Here is a 15,514-nt window from a genome sequence, read left to right on the forward strand (position 1 = left end):
TGTAGTGGTAGTTATGCAACAAGAATATTTACTCACCCCTCTGAATTCGCTAATTATCTGCAGCCAGTGGGAATTAGCCATAGAAATGGGCTATGGATGGTGTTTTCTACACTAGGGAACGCTACAAGCTCGGGACTGCCTAAATTTCCGGGTTACTTTTTCAGTTGTATTTTAAAGCCATTTGGCATCATTGTGTTTTGAGATTCTTGCAAACAATATATTTGATTACTTATTACTTAAGTTTAAAATGCTAACAATACTTGTGTTTACAATACTAAAAGTGTTAACACTAACGTAAGATGGTGCACAGCTTGCAACACGAACAAACAGTTATAAACAAATGGAAAGAGGCCAAATCAAGACTTCCAAAAAAGCGAGTTATTCAAAATCTAGCAACCATGTCACCTTTTTTAATAATAAATAACAAAATAACTAAAACACATTTTCACTCCTAACTCCCCATAATTACATAATAACATTAATATCTTATGAAAGACGGCAGATTTGAGCTCAGAAATTATCTAATTTATTTCTTTTATTGAAAACAAAATTATCCGTTTGAAAACATCGCCTATCAGAATAACATGTAGTAAGCAGCTGCAAACTTTTTAACCGGAACTAGAGTAGGTCCCGAGCTCGAGATTGTTATTGTTTACATTTCTATTGAAAACACCATCCATAGGTAGCGCAAAGCAAAACTCTCTACTTATGACAACACTTCACATGTTTTTACCACACCATTAGCCAGTGGAGAAGGAAGTATACGTCAGTTTCTCTAGAAAACTTAAAACTATATTGAACAGTTCTAAAAGAAAGCGTTGGGGAATTTTTAAGAAATATTTGTAACAATTAAATGCGAAAAATATTAAGAAAAAGGAAAATATCATATTACATTCATATACAATTAAGAAGAGGAGAAGGAAAGGGGGAGGGTCAAGACATGGAACCGGTCTTCTCTCCAGATGGCGCATTCAAGCGTTGTGATCGCAAATGGTCTTGATTCCTATCGCCTTTCATGTATGATGATAGAAGTTGAGGTCGAAGCATTATTTCACTAACTAGTTCTAAGAGAAGAGAGAATCGATTAAATTCTTATTTGTGCTCGTCATACCCGAATTATAATAAGAAGCAAGAACTTACTTTTGTATATTCATATTTTCGTTTAAGTAATTAGTTGTTCTACAACAATGACCCGTCCATTTCTCTTTGGGGGATCTTCATCCTCTCAGTCTCAAAACAAATATTTGGTAGAATTCCGGGCTGGAAAAATGAGTATGAAGAATATGATTGTTAGTGCAGACAAAAGAAAAGGGCTTGTTTATGTTTATCAGGCTGATGATTCTCTAATGCATTTCTGTTGGAAAGATCGTACTACTGGAGTTGTTGAAGATGTGAGTTCTTTAAAGGAGTAGTTTTTTTATTTCTAATAATTTATTTTACTTGTGATTCAACTTAAAATTTTAACCAACGCAAATAATGATATCCTGTATCAATACCTTGCATTTGATATGGTATTTCCATCAAAAATATAACAGTTTGAAGTTATTTATAAATGTTCTGATATCATAATTTCCAATATTTTGGCTTGTACTCCTTAATATCAAACTCTTCTTGAAATCTTGCGTAGTAGCCCGACCGCATCAATATGACGTTCCGGTACTTCTTAGAGAGGCGAAACGTGGTTCCGGAACTTTAATGTACATATTGCTAATTTTCACTTTATCATCTTTTCTTCAAGAAAAGATTCTTAAGAAAATTTCTTATATTATTATGCTAAGTTAAACGCAATAGTGCTAGGTTAAGACAGTTATACTATTGCGAAATTAGCAATCAACATAACCCTACATTTTTATTGTTAAGCTGGGATTGTGATACTTTATTCCTTGTAGCTATTGCTAAGAATTCTAGTCAATAAAGACGAAAACAATAAATAGATGTGGAATATTTTTAATTGCTTAAAACAGTTTGATGTATAAGTTTTATTAATAAATGATTCATAAATATGTAAGTTATTATAGATTGTTAGATAGAATAGTTAAAAATAAATATGCAAATAAAAATATTCAGACTTGTTTCTGTGTAAATGGGGAGAAAAACTATAAAGGTTATAATTAAATAAAAACATCAATAAATTAAGTAAAGAAAATTCTGATGAATTGATAATTATAGATAAAATATTATCTTTGATAATTTCAGTTCCCACTCTTCCTCATTTTAGTACTTGGTCCCATTGGTGCTTCACCAAATATTTTGTAAAATGATTTTGAGATATGTTGAAGTTAAAGTTAACTTTCAAATATGTCAATTAGTTTGTATTGTTGTAGAATCTGTTTTCAAAAACAGTAGCTTGCGAATTGAATTCTTTCAATACCACATGACTAATTTTTAAAGTTAAACTAACTATAATCTTCTTATATCTAAATATTTCATTTGCGCAACTTTTAACTCTAGAAATAGTTTGCAAACAGGGGCTTCGGGATGGGAGGTTGCTGTGACCTCTCAAACATTTGTATTATTTTGCTATTTAAATATTTTTTAGAAATTATTTAATGAATTACTGTGTTTTAGGATCTTATTATTTTTCCTGATGATGTTGTCTTCAAAAAAGTGCCAGAGTGCACCACAGGAAGAGTCTATGTGCTAAAATTTAAATCATCCTCTAGAAGATGCTTTTATTGGTTGCAGGTATGAAAAATAAGCATTTTTTACATTATCAAAGTTATATTACATTATCAGATTTGTTCTTCATTATTTAATAATTAGGTACATAAAAGGACAAATTAGCTATCAGCACTAACCTTTTGAAGATTATTGTTGTTGTTACTTTACGTCGCACTAGAGCTGCACAATGGGCTATTGGCGACGGTCTGGGAAACATCCCGGAGGATGATCCGAAGACATGCCATCACAATTTTGATCCTCTGCGGAAGGGATGGCACCCCCGCTTCGGTAGCCCGACGACCTGCGCGCGAAGTCGAGCACTTTACGGTAGCACAGTTTAACGAGGACCAATACCGCACACCCTCGGTCCCTACGCAGACTGATCCAAGTGGTCACCCACCCGCACACTGACCGTAGCCAGTGATGCTTGACTTCGGTGATCTGCTGGGAACCGTGTCTTAACGATCAGTCCACTGCGGGACTTTTGAAGATTAAAAAAAGGAGCTTGACATTAAACAAATTTTCTGGAAGCCATCAAGTTTTCAATATTTATTTTTTTAGTAGCCACTGAACACCAACAAAAAGTAAGGTTAAAAAGAAAATGCAATGTTGAAAAATAATCACATCTTGTTGTGAATTCATTTTTAAGATGAAACACTTCTGTGTGGCTCACTATTTTAATGTTGCTAAACTCTCATAGACTGTTCATAAGAAGTCATAGTCCTCAAACTCTTCCTTGATGTGGGATCACAATTTTTTTTTTCCATAATAAATGATTGAAATAATAATTATTATGAAAAATTCAAATGTAGGGTGAAAGTTAAATGCTGTAACAATCTTCAGCATCTGTTGACTTGCTGGAGAGTTTCTGCTACTCTATGTATAAGTACCCTTTAAAATAATACTTGATAGATGCATTCAAAATAATATGTTGGCTCGGGGCTGCCATTTTTTATTTAAAAAAAAAAAAAAAAAAAAAAAAAACATACATCATGATGACTGCAAAAATCATATGTCTTAACTCTAAAATAAACCTCCCAAAAATAATGAAAGTTCACTAGAGTGATTGCGATTGACATTTTACAAGAGTGAATATAATTTTCAAATGCAAAAAGTGTGATTAAGAAATTTATTGTATTCTATGAAAATCAGGTATGTATAATATACACGAATGTCACATTAAATGAATGATGCATGAATGGTAACATTAAATCTAAAAATGGTTTGAATTTTCTCTTTGAAGCTTTATCCAACTTAAATGACTTAATTTTGTTTATTAAATTGGAATGAACCTTTAGTAGAGATGTTCTAATGTACATTGACTTAATATTCAAATAAAATAGCAAACTGAACTTTATGTATCAGTCGTTATAATGGAAGGGTCATACTAAAGTGCATATACTTTATAATAGAATTAAACTTACTTTGAATTTTATTTTAGTGTGTTTCTTTTCTTTTAATGATTATTCCTTTATCTCTTTCAGGAACCTAAAACTGATCGTGATAATGAGTTTTGCTGTAAAGTAAACCAATATTTGAACAATCCTCCTGCTGGTGGATCCTCTCGCAGTGGAACTGGAGGATCTCTTGGTGGATCATCAACTCCTTCTCAGAGCGGTGGAGGCTTGCAATCAGAGTTAAGCTCTTTAGGTGATGGGGATTTACAAAGTTTATTGAACAATATGAGTCAACAGCAACTAATACAACTTCTCGGTGAGAAAATTAGAACTGTTTTTATTTTAAACAGATGTTTTTTGTCTTCCTGTCATGTTGACTTCTATGAAAGTAATTTGTTGTCTCTTCCTTAAGAATTAGACATTCTATTTGCTGCCTCATAAGAGTTAATAAATAACATAACCTATATTGTTTATTTAAAACATTAAGTTATATGATTTCTGTTTTCAGTATGTTAACTTACAACTTTTTAATTTAAATCTACTCAGCTTGTTGATACTTTCTTAATTATATTAACCTAGATCCTTTCTCAGCAAGTTGATCATGTGTAATTTTTTGTTATCCAATGTAAAATTCTGGTTAAAGACATTTCTAACCAAAAATTTGGTTAATAGGCTTCAAGGGGCATGTTCACATCTAGTCAGAAAAAATGTTATTATTTTTTCACAACACACAAGATTCACTGATGCAAACCCTTTCATTATATTGATGTTTTTTTTTCTATATCTATTCATATTGTTGTAGCCTAAAATTTTATTAAATAATTTAACATATATTGTATATTCCGCAATGAAGACATTTTCTTTAATCCATGTGCTCACCAGTTATTGGAGAAAAAAAAACTGTCATCTAGATATTAAATTTCAAAATTCCTTATTAGATTAACTATAACCATCATTTGGCTAAAGTATTGGTGGTATATTGACAGTCATCATAATTGTTTAAACTCAGATGTCAGAATTTTTTTATCTTTATATGCCATTTGAAAATTATTTGAATTACAGAATGTTTTTGTCGTTAAATTGTGTTGAGAGAATCAGGGAATTTTAATGGCTAACATGGATATGTTTTTTAGGAGGAGTTGGAGGAATAAATCAAATGCCTAGTTTGAGCAGCCTTTTGAGTGGAAGTCGACCATCTAGTGGTCAGTCGGCTACTGGTAGCTCAAGTGGTTTATCCAGTTCAGAGTCTTCTCATAATGTTACTGAGACTGTTACTGCCCCCAGCACTAGAGCCACTACCCAGAGTGCTGTGACAACAACTCCGTCACCAGCTACTACAACTTCAACTACTACAGCCTCTGCTTCTTCTATTCAATTGAGTGATCTTCAAAACATATTATCTGGCATTAATTGTGAGTAACTTTTTCTTAGTTTTATGTATATTTAAAGGGCTGGGATAGCCTGGTTGGTCGGACATTGGGCCCATGTCCAAGAGTTTAATCCCAGCCGGCCGAAGACTCCCCGTGTAGTAAATGGTGACTGTTGCATGTTAAATCAGTCCTCCATGTTCCCATAACAAATTATACTTCTGGGTGTACTGAATTGTATATTGATCCTTCTCTGGTTCAGGTCAAAATTGTGATCTGTGGATGAATGAAATGGTCCTCCTTATAAACGGGCTGTGACGAGTGTGTGGCTGAAGTTGTATTCTTGGCCATAGGTGGCACCACTAAAAAACACGAAACACACCCTCTGCTTAAAATTTGTGTGGTTTTACCAAGCAAGATTGCTGATAGTGGCATTAGAAAACACAACATAAGTATTTAAAACTACCTGAATCTTATTCTTTAAAAAAAAAAAAATCATGTCTCCTATTTTTACTTTATTAAAACTGAATTTTTTAAAATTATGGTATAATTGTAATATGCATTAGGTTTCCATTTATATAATATAAAATTAATTACATATTAATTATGAGTGAACTAATTTATTAAAAAATATATGTGAAAAGGTAATGACTCTTATAATAAAACAATTTGCTTAGTTAGATTAACTCAGTTTTAATCATCATCCTTGTTTGTAATGATTAAAATAGTTTATATTCATTATTCGTGTTATTAATTATTAGGTACTTTTTCATTTTGCCATTAAAGTTGCCAATGCAAAATCACCAGGCGCTTATAAATTCAACAGATTTTTTATTTATTTTATTAGATGATGGCTATTTTTTTTTTTTTTTCAATGAGATAAATAAAATAGTCAAATTTACTTGCTTTGGCAAAATGGAAAAGTATACCAATAATTATTGTAGATTTTTCGTAATTATATAGTTTTTAGTAACCTTTTCGCCAGTTGGTATTTATGTAATTATTCTGTACTTATCATTTTTTGTAACTTAATTATTATTATAATTAAGTTAGTTCATAAATGTGAATCGAATAGTCGTTAGGAAAAGCAGATCAATATCAAAAATAAAATAAATAAATGATTACAATGTGATATAGTCACAGAACATATTTGAAAAAAAAAAGTGATAAAAAGTATAGTGAAAATAGTCTGAGTAGGGTGAAAAAAATTTGCTCAACAGGAGTGAATTTAGTATTATATTGCATATTATGTCGTATGGTGTACAGTTGTCGTAAAAATTTATAAATTGGTGAAATGGGTTCCAATTTCTTATTAACAGAATATCATCAAAAACAAAATATGTTAAAATTTCAAATATAGTTGCTTTTCTTACTAAGTTTTAATCTAAAACTGTTGTAGTTTTGTGTTAATTTATTGAATGGTCCTTATAAATAAGTAATGCAATATCATTGATTTGATTGTACCAACTCATCATATGCTCCAAATTCATTAGCTATCTGTTTTTCACAAAATTGCAATAAATGTTCCCTTTAACTTCATTGGGCATTTTCAAACCTGAGCTAGGGGAACAACCACAAATTATTATAACTGTTCCTGTTCTTTTGATTAAAGATTCAACATTTTAAATAAAGGAAAGCACAAATTATCTTTCAACTTTCTTTCTAAACAAAGAACTTATTATTTTAATAAATGATATGTGTAAATGAGTGATCTTTATTGTTAAAAAACACTATATACTTATGTGCAAGTGCTTTCATTAAAGTGAAAGTCCATGTGTAATATTGTTTTGGTAAAAGGCATTTGAAATGCATCTGGTTGGAATGCATTTCACCATTCAGATTCTCTTATCCTTCTTTCTCTAACACTTATCTAGTCTATTGTACAAGTATTTACATCTCTGGCAAGTGGAAATTATAAGTTTCTGAAAATGATTAGTCATATATTTTTATAAGTTTCTTAATCTGTACTGTTTTGGTTTCTTTTTCTCATTTCACTGCTTTAAATTTTTTTAATATTAAAAAAATAGAATTATGATACTATGATAAAACTCTTAACTGTGTCATTTCAAAAAGCAAGTAATTGAATTACCATATTAAACTTAAAAATTGAAGCAATTCAGTCATATCAATTTTCAGTAAACATCCACTGGTTCTAAAGGAAAGAAATAGTAATTTTTGCTTATTTCATATATTAAATTATTTTGTTACTATGTTGGGAAAATTTTTTTTTTTTAAAGTATATTCTTAACATTCGTCACAATTATAAACTTGCTGTTATTACTTCTGTTAAAGAATAACTGTTGCTGATGCAAGTTGCATTAAAACAAATTAAAAAAAGAAAAAGAAATGCACGGCATCCAATTTCTTTGTGGCAATTCTTTTTGTTACTGATTTAATTGATAGGAAAATTGGTCAGGAAAACCAGAATTGATGTTTGTCTGGTTCATGTAAAATTGTCAACTTGACTAAACCTTATAAGATGCGAATGAATACTTCACAAATCTTTAAGTTTTTTTTAGATTATATTAATTTATTTCACTATGATCTGATTTCTGTAATAAAATGTTTGCTCTTAGTATTCATTTCTTTCACTAACGAACATTGATGGACCTTTAAGCTTTATTATACTCTTATATGTATTACATATATTGACATCATATAGTTTTGCAGCAAGTTAAATGTATTTCCAGTTAAGTAGTGCTTATGCTTGTATATAATATTACTCTTTAATTATCTGTGCTGATTTTAAACAATTGGAAATTTTTAACTTTTCTTAAGTATAAGATATATTTTCTCTTAGATTTACTTTCTGGCATTGTCCTTACATTTTTATTATGATATAAATTAATTGATTTGTTTCATTGTTATTTAGTACCTGCCACTGCATCTGAAAGTGCTCCAAAGCCATCAGGTAACTGATTCATTATTTAAATTAAAATATTTGTATTTTAGAAATCTAAATTGTTTGATAGTCATACACCTATTCTGAGCATTTAGGTTCTTTCGAAAATCACTTAAAATTAATGGTGTGAAGCCAAGTGATTATTACCACTATCTGATCTAAATTGTCATAGTGTATTATGTGTGCATATGTACCTGTATTGTCTTCAGAATCATTAAGACTGAATCTTATGTTCTTAACAATAGTTCATTATACTGCATTGTTATCAGCCAAACCAAATCAAATACAGCATAAATATGACGTAAGCATTTATTATTATTATTAATATTTTTGAAATTTTTAGCTATATTCATCCTTTTTCACCAAAAGTAAGCAAATTGCTCTCCCACTATACTTATGCAATTTTTTGAGAACAATTCTAATAAATATTTTTTTACCATATAAAGAAAATCAAAATAATCTTTTTGTTTTTAACTTGTTTACGTTACTGCAGAGATTTTTATAATTTTGTTTCATTTATGTTAGTTGATCTCTCATCTGCCATTACTGCAGAGGCTTTGCAACCTCTCTTTAATAACCAAGAATTGATGGATAGAGTTAGAAGTTTTTTGCCACCATCATCAGATGTTCCACCTGTGCCAAGTGATCAACTGAGGTCCACTGTGCAATCACCTCAGTTTCAACAAGTATGATTTATTTCTATTTAGCTGTTGTTCATGCAAGACTGTGGATATGGTTAAATAAATGAACAATTGTATTCTTTTTCACCTAAAGTTATATTGCTTTACTGTATATGTCAGTGTTTATTATGACATTCCTTAATTACAATTCTTTAAAATTAATGTAACAAGGGAATCAAAAATAAAAGAAAGAAAAACTTCTTTTAAAAGATTCTTTATTCAATATTTGTCATTCACAATGAATCTTTGAAACATATCAGCAACATTCTTAAAAGTCTGCGAGAGAATACTGCATAGGTAACAAACACTGCTAATAAAATCCATCTCCAAAGATTTTTTCACATAAAATAGTTGTAATTTAATTTTTTGAAGTTAATTACATCTTCCAGGACTTGCTTTAATGTGTAGTTAAAGCATCTTATAATTATCTAATAATAAACATTGATATTGTAAAAAGTCTCTAAGATTTATTTATTTATACAATAATTATTTATGTCCTAAGCTTTATTTTGAAATTATATCTGGACATGCCAACTCTCCTGCATTTTACGGGGGATTTTGTATTCTTCTCCCGCTTTTCGGAATTAATCTGAAAATATCCCGAACTTTACCTTAATTGGTGGCCAGGCTCAAAATTACTCAATTTTTCCGTAAAAATGGGAGTTTTGATTTTCTTTTCGTGTGAATTCCATTCCCTGTGTAACATTTCATCCCCTCTTATCAAACTACTAGCTGTCCGAAATGCAGCTGTATTTGACTCTTCAACATTTCCCCTCTCCTTTCACACTTCTATTTGTCTTGCCGCCTTACTTATAGGACTCATCATTTTGTATTGTGTGCGTAAATGAATGAATTGACATTACAGAACGATATCGACTAATGACACCAGGATATGATATCGATTTCAGCTATCAAGAGTCAGATTTTACCATGTTAACTCTCTATAATTGAAATTGTTATCATATCCTGCTGTTTTTTAAAAAAAATTTGTGCATATTTTTTCAAATGTTAGCAACAAATTTATTGTTCTTTTTTTTTTCTCCATCCTTCAGCAACAAAATGATGTGAGCTCATTTGTTTACTGAGACAACGTGGATTGCATCGTGATTATCATTGCTTGTTTTCATATATTTAACCAAAAAATATTTTTATGGTGTCTAAGTTCAAGCAAAAATAATTTTAACCAATCATATATCAATAAATTTCCTGCCGTTATTGTTACAAGAAAAGGAAGCACATATGCTTTTTGTTCCAATTGTGCTTGTGATGTTTTAATCGCTCACAGGGGCAAGATAATTTTTGCAGCATGTAAATGGGCAAACACCAATGGGTGGAAAGTTTTTTCCACTGATCACTGACGATAATTCGTTTTAAGGGCAGAAGCATAGTTAAAACATCATTTTTGATAGAGCACAATTTGACCATAAATTGCGCAGACCATTGTTCTGGAAAATGTTTCCGAACGATAGTATTGCAAAGAAATATGCCACGGATAGAACAGAAAAAAAGCCATTATAGGTGAAATAGCTACAGTTGAAAAAGAATGTGTGATAGAAATAATAAAACAATATCCATTTTCAGTATCGACTGATGGTACCAACAAGTCGGATGCAAAGTTGTATTCTTTTGTTACATACTACAATGAGAGAAGTATGACAGTGTAGAGCACTTTGGTGTCTGTGCCAAATTTAGGAGACTCAACTGCTGTAAATATTACCAATTTGATTTTAACTCTTTCATTGCAACAGACAAAATAACTTATATTCCAAGACTACTTGCTGTGCTCTATTGTTGTATTAGTGAATATGGTTATTGAATACAATTTATTTTTAAAGTTAAATAAACAAATTTTAAAGGAATGTACGTTTTATGTAAGTTTTATTGCTGTGGAGGAACTAACAGCGCAGAAGGTGGAACAAAAGCACATTATTGCAACGATGAAACTGTGAAGAAAATTTCATACTTGATTAAAAGTTACATTTATTCCACAATTCGTTCTCTTTTATAATGTAAAATGTCTTGCATTCCTATATTTATATAGTGTTTTTTATTTTAAATATTTCTATTAGAAGTGTTAAATATGTCACATATCTTACCTTTTTTACCCATCCTGAATTCTTGTAGAGGAAACTCCTGAATGTTAATTCTACCGGGTTGGCATGTCTGTATATTAGCTAAGATATTTCACTTCAATTTTAGATTTAGTTCTCTTTAAAAAATTTCATTCGTTTATTTCATTCCCTTCTTCCTTTTTTATTGAAATTTGATATCTTTAGAATATTAATGCTGAAGATTTAATATTGCTGTATACTGCAATAAGATATAAGTTTTTGGGTGCTGAAAAATATTTAGAAAATGCTTATATAAAAACTTCAGCTTATTAGTTATGAACTTAACAAACAATTTTATATACTATTTATTCGCAAAAAAAGTGAACTTAATTTAATTTGACATAAATTGACAAAAAATTTTGCTCAACAAAGTATTTTGTATTGTAAAAAGGGTAATTAATAGATAAATATTTCAAAAAGTATTTAGTTCATGGTTTATTATTGGTCTGGATTTTTTCTATTTAAAGTTGCTAACCTTCATAATTCAGATGGTTGCAGAAAAAATAAAGTATATATGAAACTCTTTTTTTTTTTTTTTAAATACAAGTACACACATATATAGCAATCAACTTGGGCTATATAATTGTTATTTTTAAAAAAAAGCTGGTTATAATCCTTTTAAATTTGATTATTGTTTTAGGCTCTTGGAATGTTCAGTGCTGCTTTACAGTCTGGCCAACTAGGTCCCTTAATGCAACAATTTGGTATGACAACTGAAGTTGTTGCTGCGGCTAACTCGGGTGGTATGTATTTGTAGTTATTTCATCACAGTAAAGTACATATGATACACACTTGTTATAAATTTATAAGAACATGCCAGATTATATAAAATTATTGAATTTTTAAGCATTTTTCTGTGTTACTCAGCGTTTCTTTTTTTTTTCTGTGGAGCTCTTTATCTTTCACATTGCCTCAAATTTGTCTTCTTCAGTTAAAAAAAATAAACAAATCAGTATTCAATCTAGGTTTTCTATCTTGCTGCTCATTTTTATTAGTCATTGTATTGACAATCTATTTTTGTAACTAATTTTAGTATGATTTATTTCTTTTTTTTGGGGGGGGGGGGAGGAAGTATAATTGTAATATTTTTCTAACATCATACCACAATTTTCTATTTTAAATGAATTAGAATAAATTATATGACATTTTTCATTGGAAATATTATAGAAATGATTTCCTATTAGTGTATTGAATCATTATAAATTAAAGTTATGCTCATGAAATAGAAAATTAAATTTATAGTTAGGTTTCTAATTTCTCTTTTTTTATTGCTGTAAAGGTATTACCTTTATTGGTTTGGTTTTTGTGAAGGTACTTATAAACAATAGTAAAATTGCTTTGTGTTAGTTTTTGCAAATTTTATGGTTCTAAGTTGCCTTTTTTCACTTTCCCTTTTTTTAAAATTTTTTTATGCTCATTTTATATTTGCATCAGACATAGTTTCAAACACCGTTTAACTTAGCTACTTTGAATGTATAGTATCCTGAAATTTTTACTTCTGAGATTAACCCTCTATTTGTATTTTAAACTTTGAGTTCTTTTATCATTTAACTGTAGATCCCAGTGCATAAGTCAACTTTTCAAACCTATTATTTTATGAAAATCCTGGGTTTGACTTATACAATGGTGATAAAGTTATGCATTTGTTTATCATTTAATATTGATGTCATAAAGACAATGAGATTGGTATGAATAACTCTGTATAACTTTACCCCTTCCAAAAACAATTTTCTATAAGTTATGTATAGTTAATTTTGCATTTTCTCCCATATTTTCTCTACATATAAAGATTTTTTAGAAACAATCATTTAAATTACTTTCACAAAAAAAAGGAAAGGAAGGAAGAAATTGAGGATAAGAAAAGCTTAGATAATTTATTCAAGAGTATTTCAAAAAAATATAATGAAAACTTCTAAAACATAACTTAAAGCAACAAATTTGAAGATTCCAGAACATCATCTTTGTCGGATTTAATAATGTTATCAGTGTTGTCATGCGTATCTCACTCTGCAATGAATTCTATTTTATTCTTGTTTGTTGCACCCTCTTTTTTTCTGTATCCCAAACATTTGTATCCCAACATACATTTGTATCTTCTACATTTTGTATCCCAAATTACACAGTTGCTCAAAACATAAGTATATTAAAAGAAAGTGTAAAATCTCTCAATTATTCTTTTAGAAATCTTTTAAAACCATGGACTTGTTTGAGAAAAAACAATTATTTTGTTGAGGAAAATATTTTTTCCAATATAACAGACCTATAAAGTAATTGTGTTCTCAGCAGTAATTGAATGTTATGAAAGAAAACAAAATTTAAGTTAAATTCCAAATTTAAATTGAGTTATTAGCTTTTTAGAAATCTGTGAAAATCCATACTTACTTTTTTTGTAAGGTACTTAGCATGAAAAATAAAGGGAACTTACTTTAACGATGTTGACTGTTAAGTCCATCTTCTAATTCAGAAAATGTCTGGCGAACGACATACTTGCATTTTAAAAAAATTTCATGTTTCAAGAAAGTGACATAAAATACTTGGGACAAACATTTAACTAGTACAACTTGATGAGTTAAATGTCTAAACAGTTAAAAAAAGTTTTTTTACTTCTTTAAGAATACATAGTTTGTTAATATATTTTAATTATTGAATTGCTGGTGTGCAAACTTTAAATAAATAAATTTAAGAAAAAGTTTCAGACAGGCAAGAAAAGTGACATAAAAGTAATATATATATATATATATATATTTTTTTTAAGAAACTGTAAGTGAATAATTTTTATATATGGAAAAAATTACTCCTTAAAAGCATGAAAAAAATAACACATTTCTATCTCAAGCCTATCTTGTGATAATGTGTGTTTGGACATGTTTTTTGTAGAATTACCTACATATAGTGTTTCAATGTTAGTTATCATTATGTTAAGAGAATTGTTTTTGTTTTTTTTGAGTTTCAGAATTCTACATCCCTAAATAAGCATGTATTTTTTCAATGGTGTTTTAGAGTATCTTGAAGAAAAATAATGAAATTGTCTTGATTAAGTACCCGGTACATATAGTTTAAAATCTGAAATGCTTGTGTTATGTTACCAATGTTTTTGTTTTTAGTTTTTTTATGTATATGTAATTATATATGAATGTAATATGATTTTTAGCATCTTAAAATTCTTTTCTAGCCGAAAAGTAAACATAATATTCATTTTCTATGTGATTTGTTAAATCTATAGTAAATCTCTCCATTTCTTACTATATTTTTAAAATTCATGTTTGTTTACTGAGTATTTAAACTGTATGCTTGGTGAACTTTTCATTTGAAAACTTGTATGCTGGCAATAAATATATTTTTTCTCGTTAGATATGGAAGCTTTTGTTAAAGCTCTTCAAAATTCTAAAAATAGTTCTTCAGGGAGTTCTAGTGACAAGAAGGATCAAGATAAAGATGAAGATATGGCATTAGATTAAAGGAAGAAAAAAGTTATTGCTGAACTATCCTGTATTCTGAAACCTTTTGTTTGACAATAAAGTTTCTGTATTAATTTATTTTATGTCTTGTTTTTTGTTTTCTATTAAATTTTTTATGGTGTAAGTCAGGGAACTACAAAAATATTGAATTTTACGACAGTTTTTGCTTTTATGTTACAATTTAAATAAATATTGAACATGAGCTCTGATTCTACAGGCATCATAACAATCTGGATTTATAGATTCTGATCTGAGTTATGGCTGGATTAGCCAAAAATTCAGTATGCTAATTTTGGCCCAGAAGTTCATCTTTTCCATTTTTGGAGAAGATAGAAATCCTTTCATGAATGAAATGTAAGAATAAATGCTGATTCAACTATTTTAGACTATTTAGAAGTGGACAAACAACTGTTTATTCTTTTCTATCTTAAGACTGAAGAGATAGAAATAAACTAGTAGAATAAAGAATGTCAATGCTTTGATAATAAATCATGATAAAAATAATTATAAAACACAAAATGGAATATTTTTTTTATTTATTACATCAGTCCCGCAGTGGACTGATCGTTAAGACATGGTTCCCAGCAGATCACCGAAGTCAAGCATCACTGGCTGCGGTCAGTGCGCGGGTGGGTGACCACTTGGATCAGTCTGCGTAGGGACCGAGGGTGTGCGGTATTGGTCCTCGTTAAACTGTGCTACCGTAGAGTGCTCGACTTTGCGCGCAGGTCGTCGGGCTACCGAAGCGGGGGTGCCATCCCCTCCGCAGAGGATCAAAATTGTGATGGCGTGTCTTCGGATCATCCTCCGGGATGTTTCCCAGACCGTCGCCAATAGCCCATTGTGCAGCTCTAGTGCGACGTAAATTAACAACAACAATTTATTAAATCATTAATGAGAAGCTTAAAATTGTGTAAATTATATATAAATGTGTTACG

The 15,514-nt window shown here is 29.8% G+C and overlaps 1 protein-coding gene across 1 annotated transcript; it reads left to right on the top strand.

Annotated features, from left to right (window-relative positions):
• The first annotated feature begins 969 nt into the window (after positions 1 to 969).
• On the top strand, positions 970 to 14,654 carry LOC107446008 (proteasomal ubiquitin receptor ADRM1). The gene is made up of 8 exons (XM_016060544.4): positions 970 to 1,391; positions 2,569 to 2,685; positions 4,146 to 4,374; positions 5,192 to 5,470; positions 8,298 to 8,336; positions 8,853 to 9,013; positions 11,759 to 11,861; positions 14,470 to 14,654. Exons 1-8 carry the CDS (start codon positions 1,188 to 1,190, stop codon positions 14,574 to 14,576), a joined length of 1,239 nt encoding a protein of 412 aa, XP_015916030.1. The 5' UTR covers positions 970 to 1,187; the 3' UTR covers positions 14,577 to 14,654.
• The last annotated feature ends 860 nt before the right edge of the window (positions 14,655 to 15,514 follow it).

The sequence above is a fragment of the Parasteatoda tepidariorum genome, chromosome 6, assembly GCF_982258835.1.
Source record: "Parasteatoda tepidariorum strain Cologne lab strain chromosome 6, Ptep-v5.0, whole genome shotgun sequence".
Lineage (NCBI taxonomy): Eukaryota > Metazoa > Arthropoda > Arachnida > Araneae > Theridiidae > Parasteatoda > Parasteatoda tepidariorum.

Excerpts from the sequence above, each read along its gene's own strand:
- LOC107446008 (XM_016060544.4), top strand. The coding sequence starts at position 1,188 with ATGACCCGTCCATTTCTCTTTGGGGGATCTTCATCCTCTCAGTCTCAA. Across the intron at positions 4,375-5,191 it reads GCAACTAATACAACTTCTCG|GAGGAGTTGGAGGAATAAAT; the intron begins GTGAGAAAATTA and ends TATGTTTTTTAG. Across the intron at positions 8,337-8,852 it reads AAGTGCTCCAAAGCCATCAG|TTGATCTCTCATCTGCCATT; the intron begins GTAACTGATTCA and ends CATTTATGTTAG.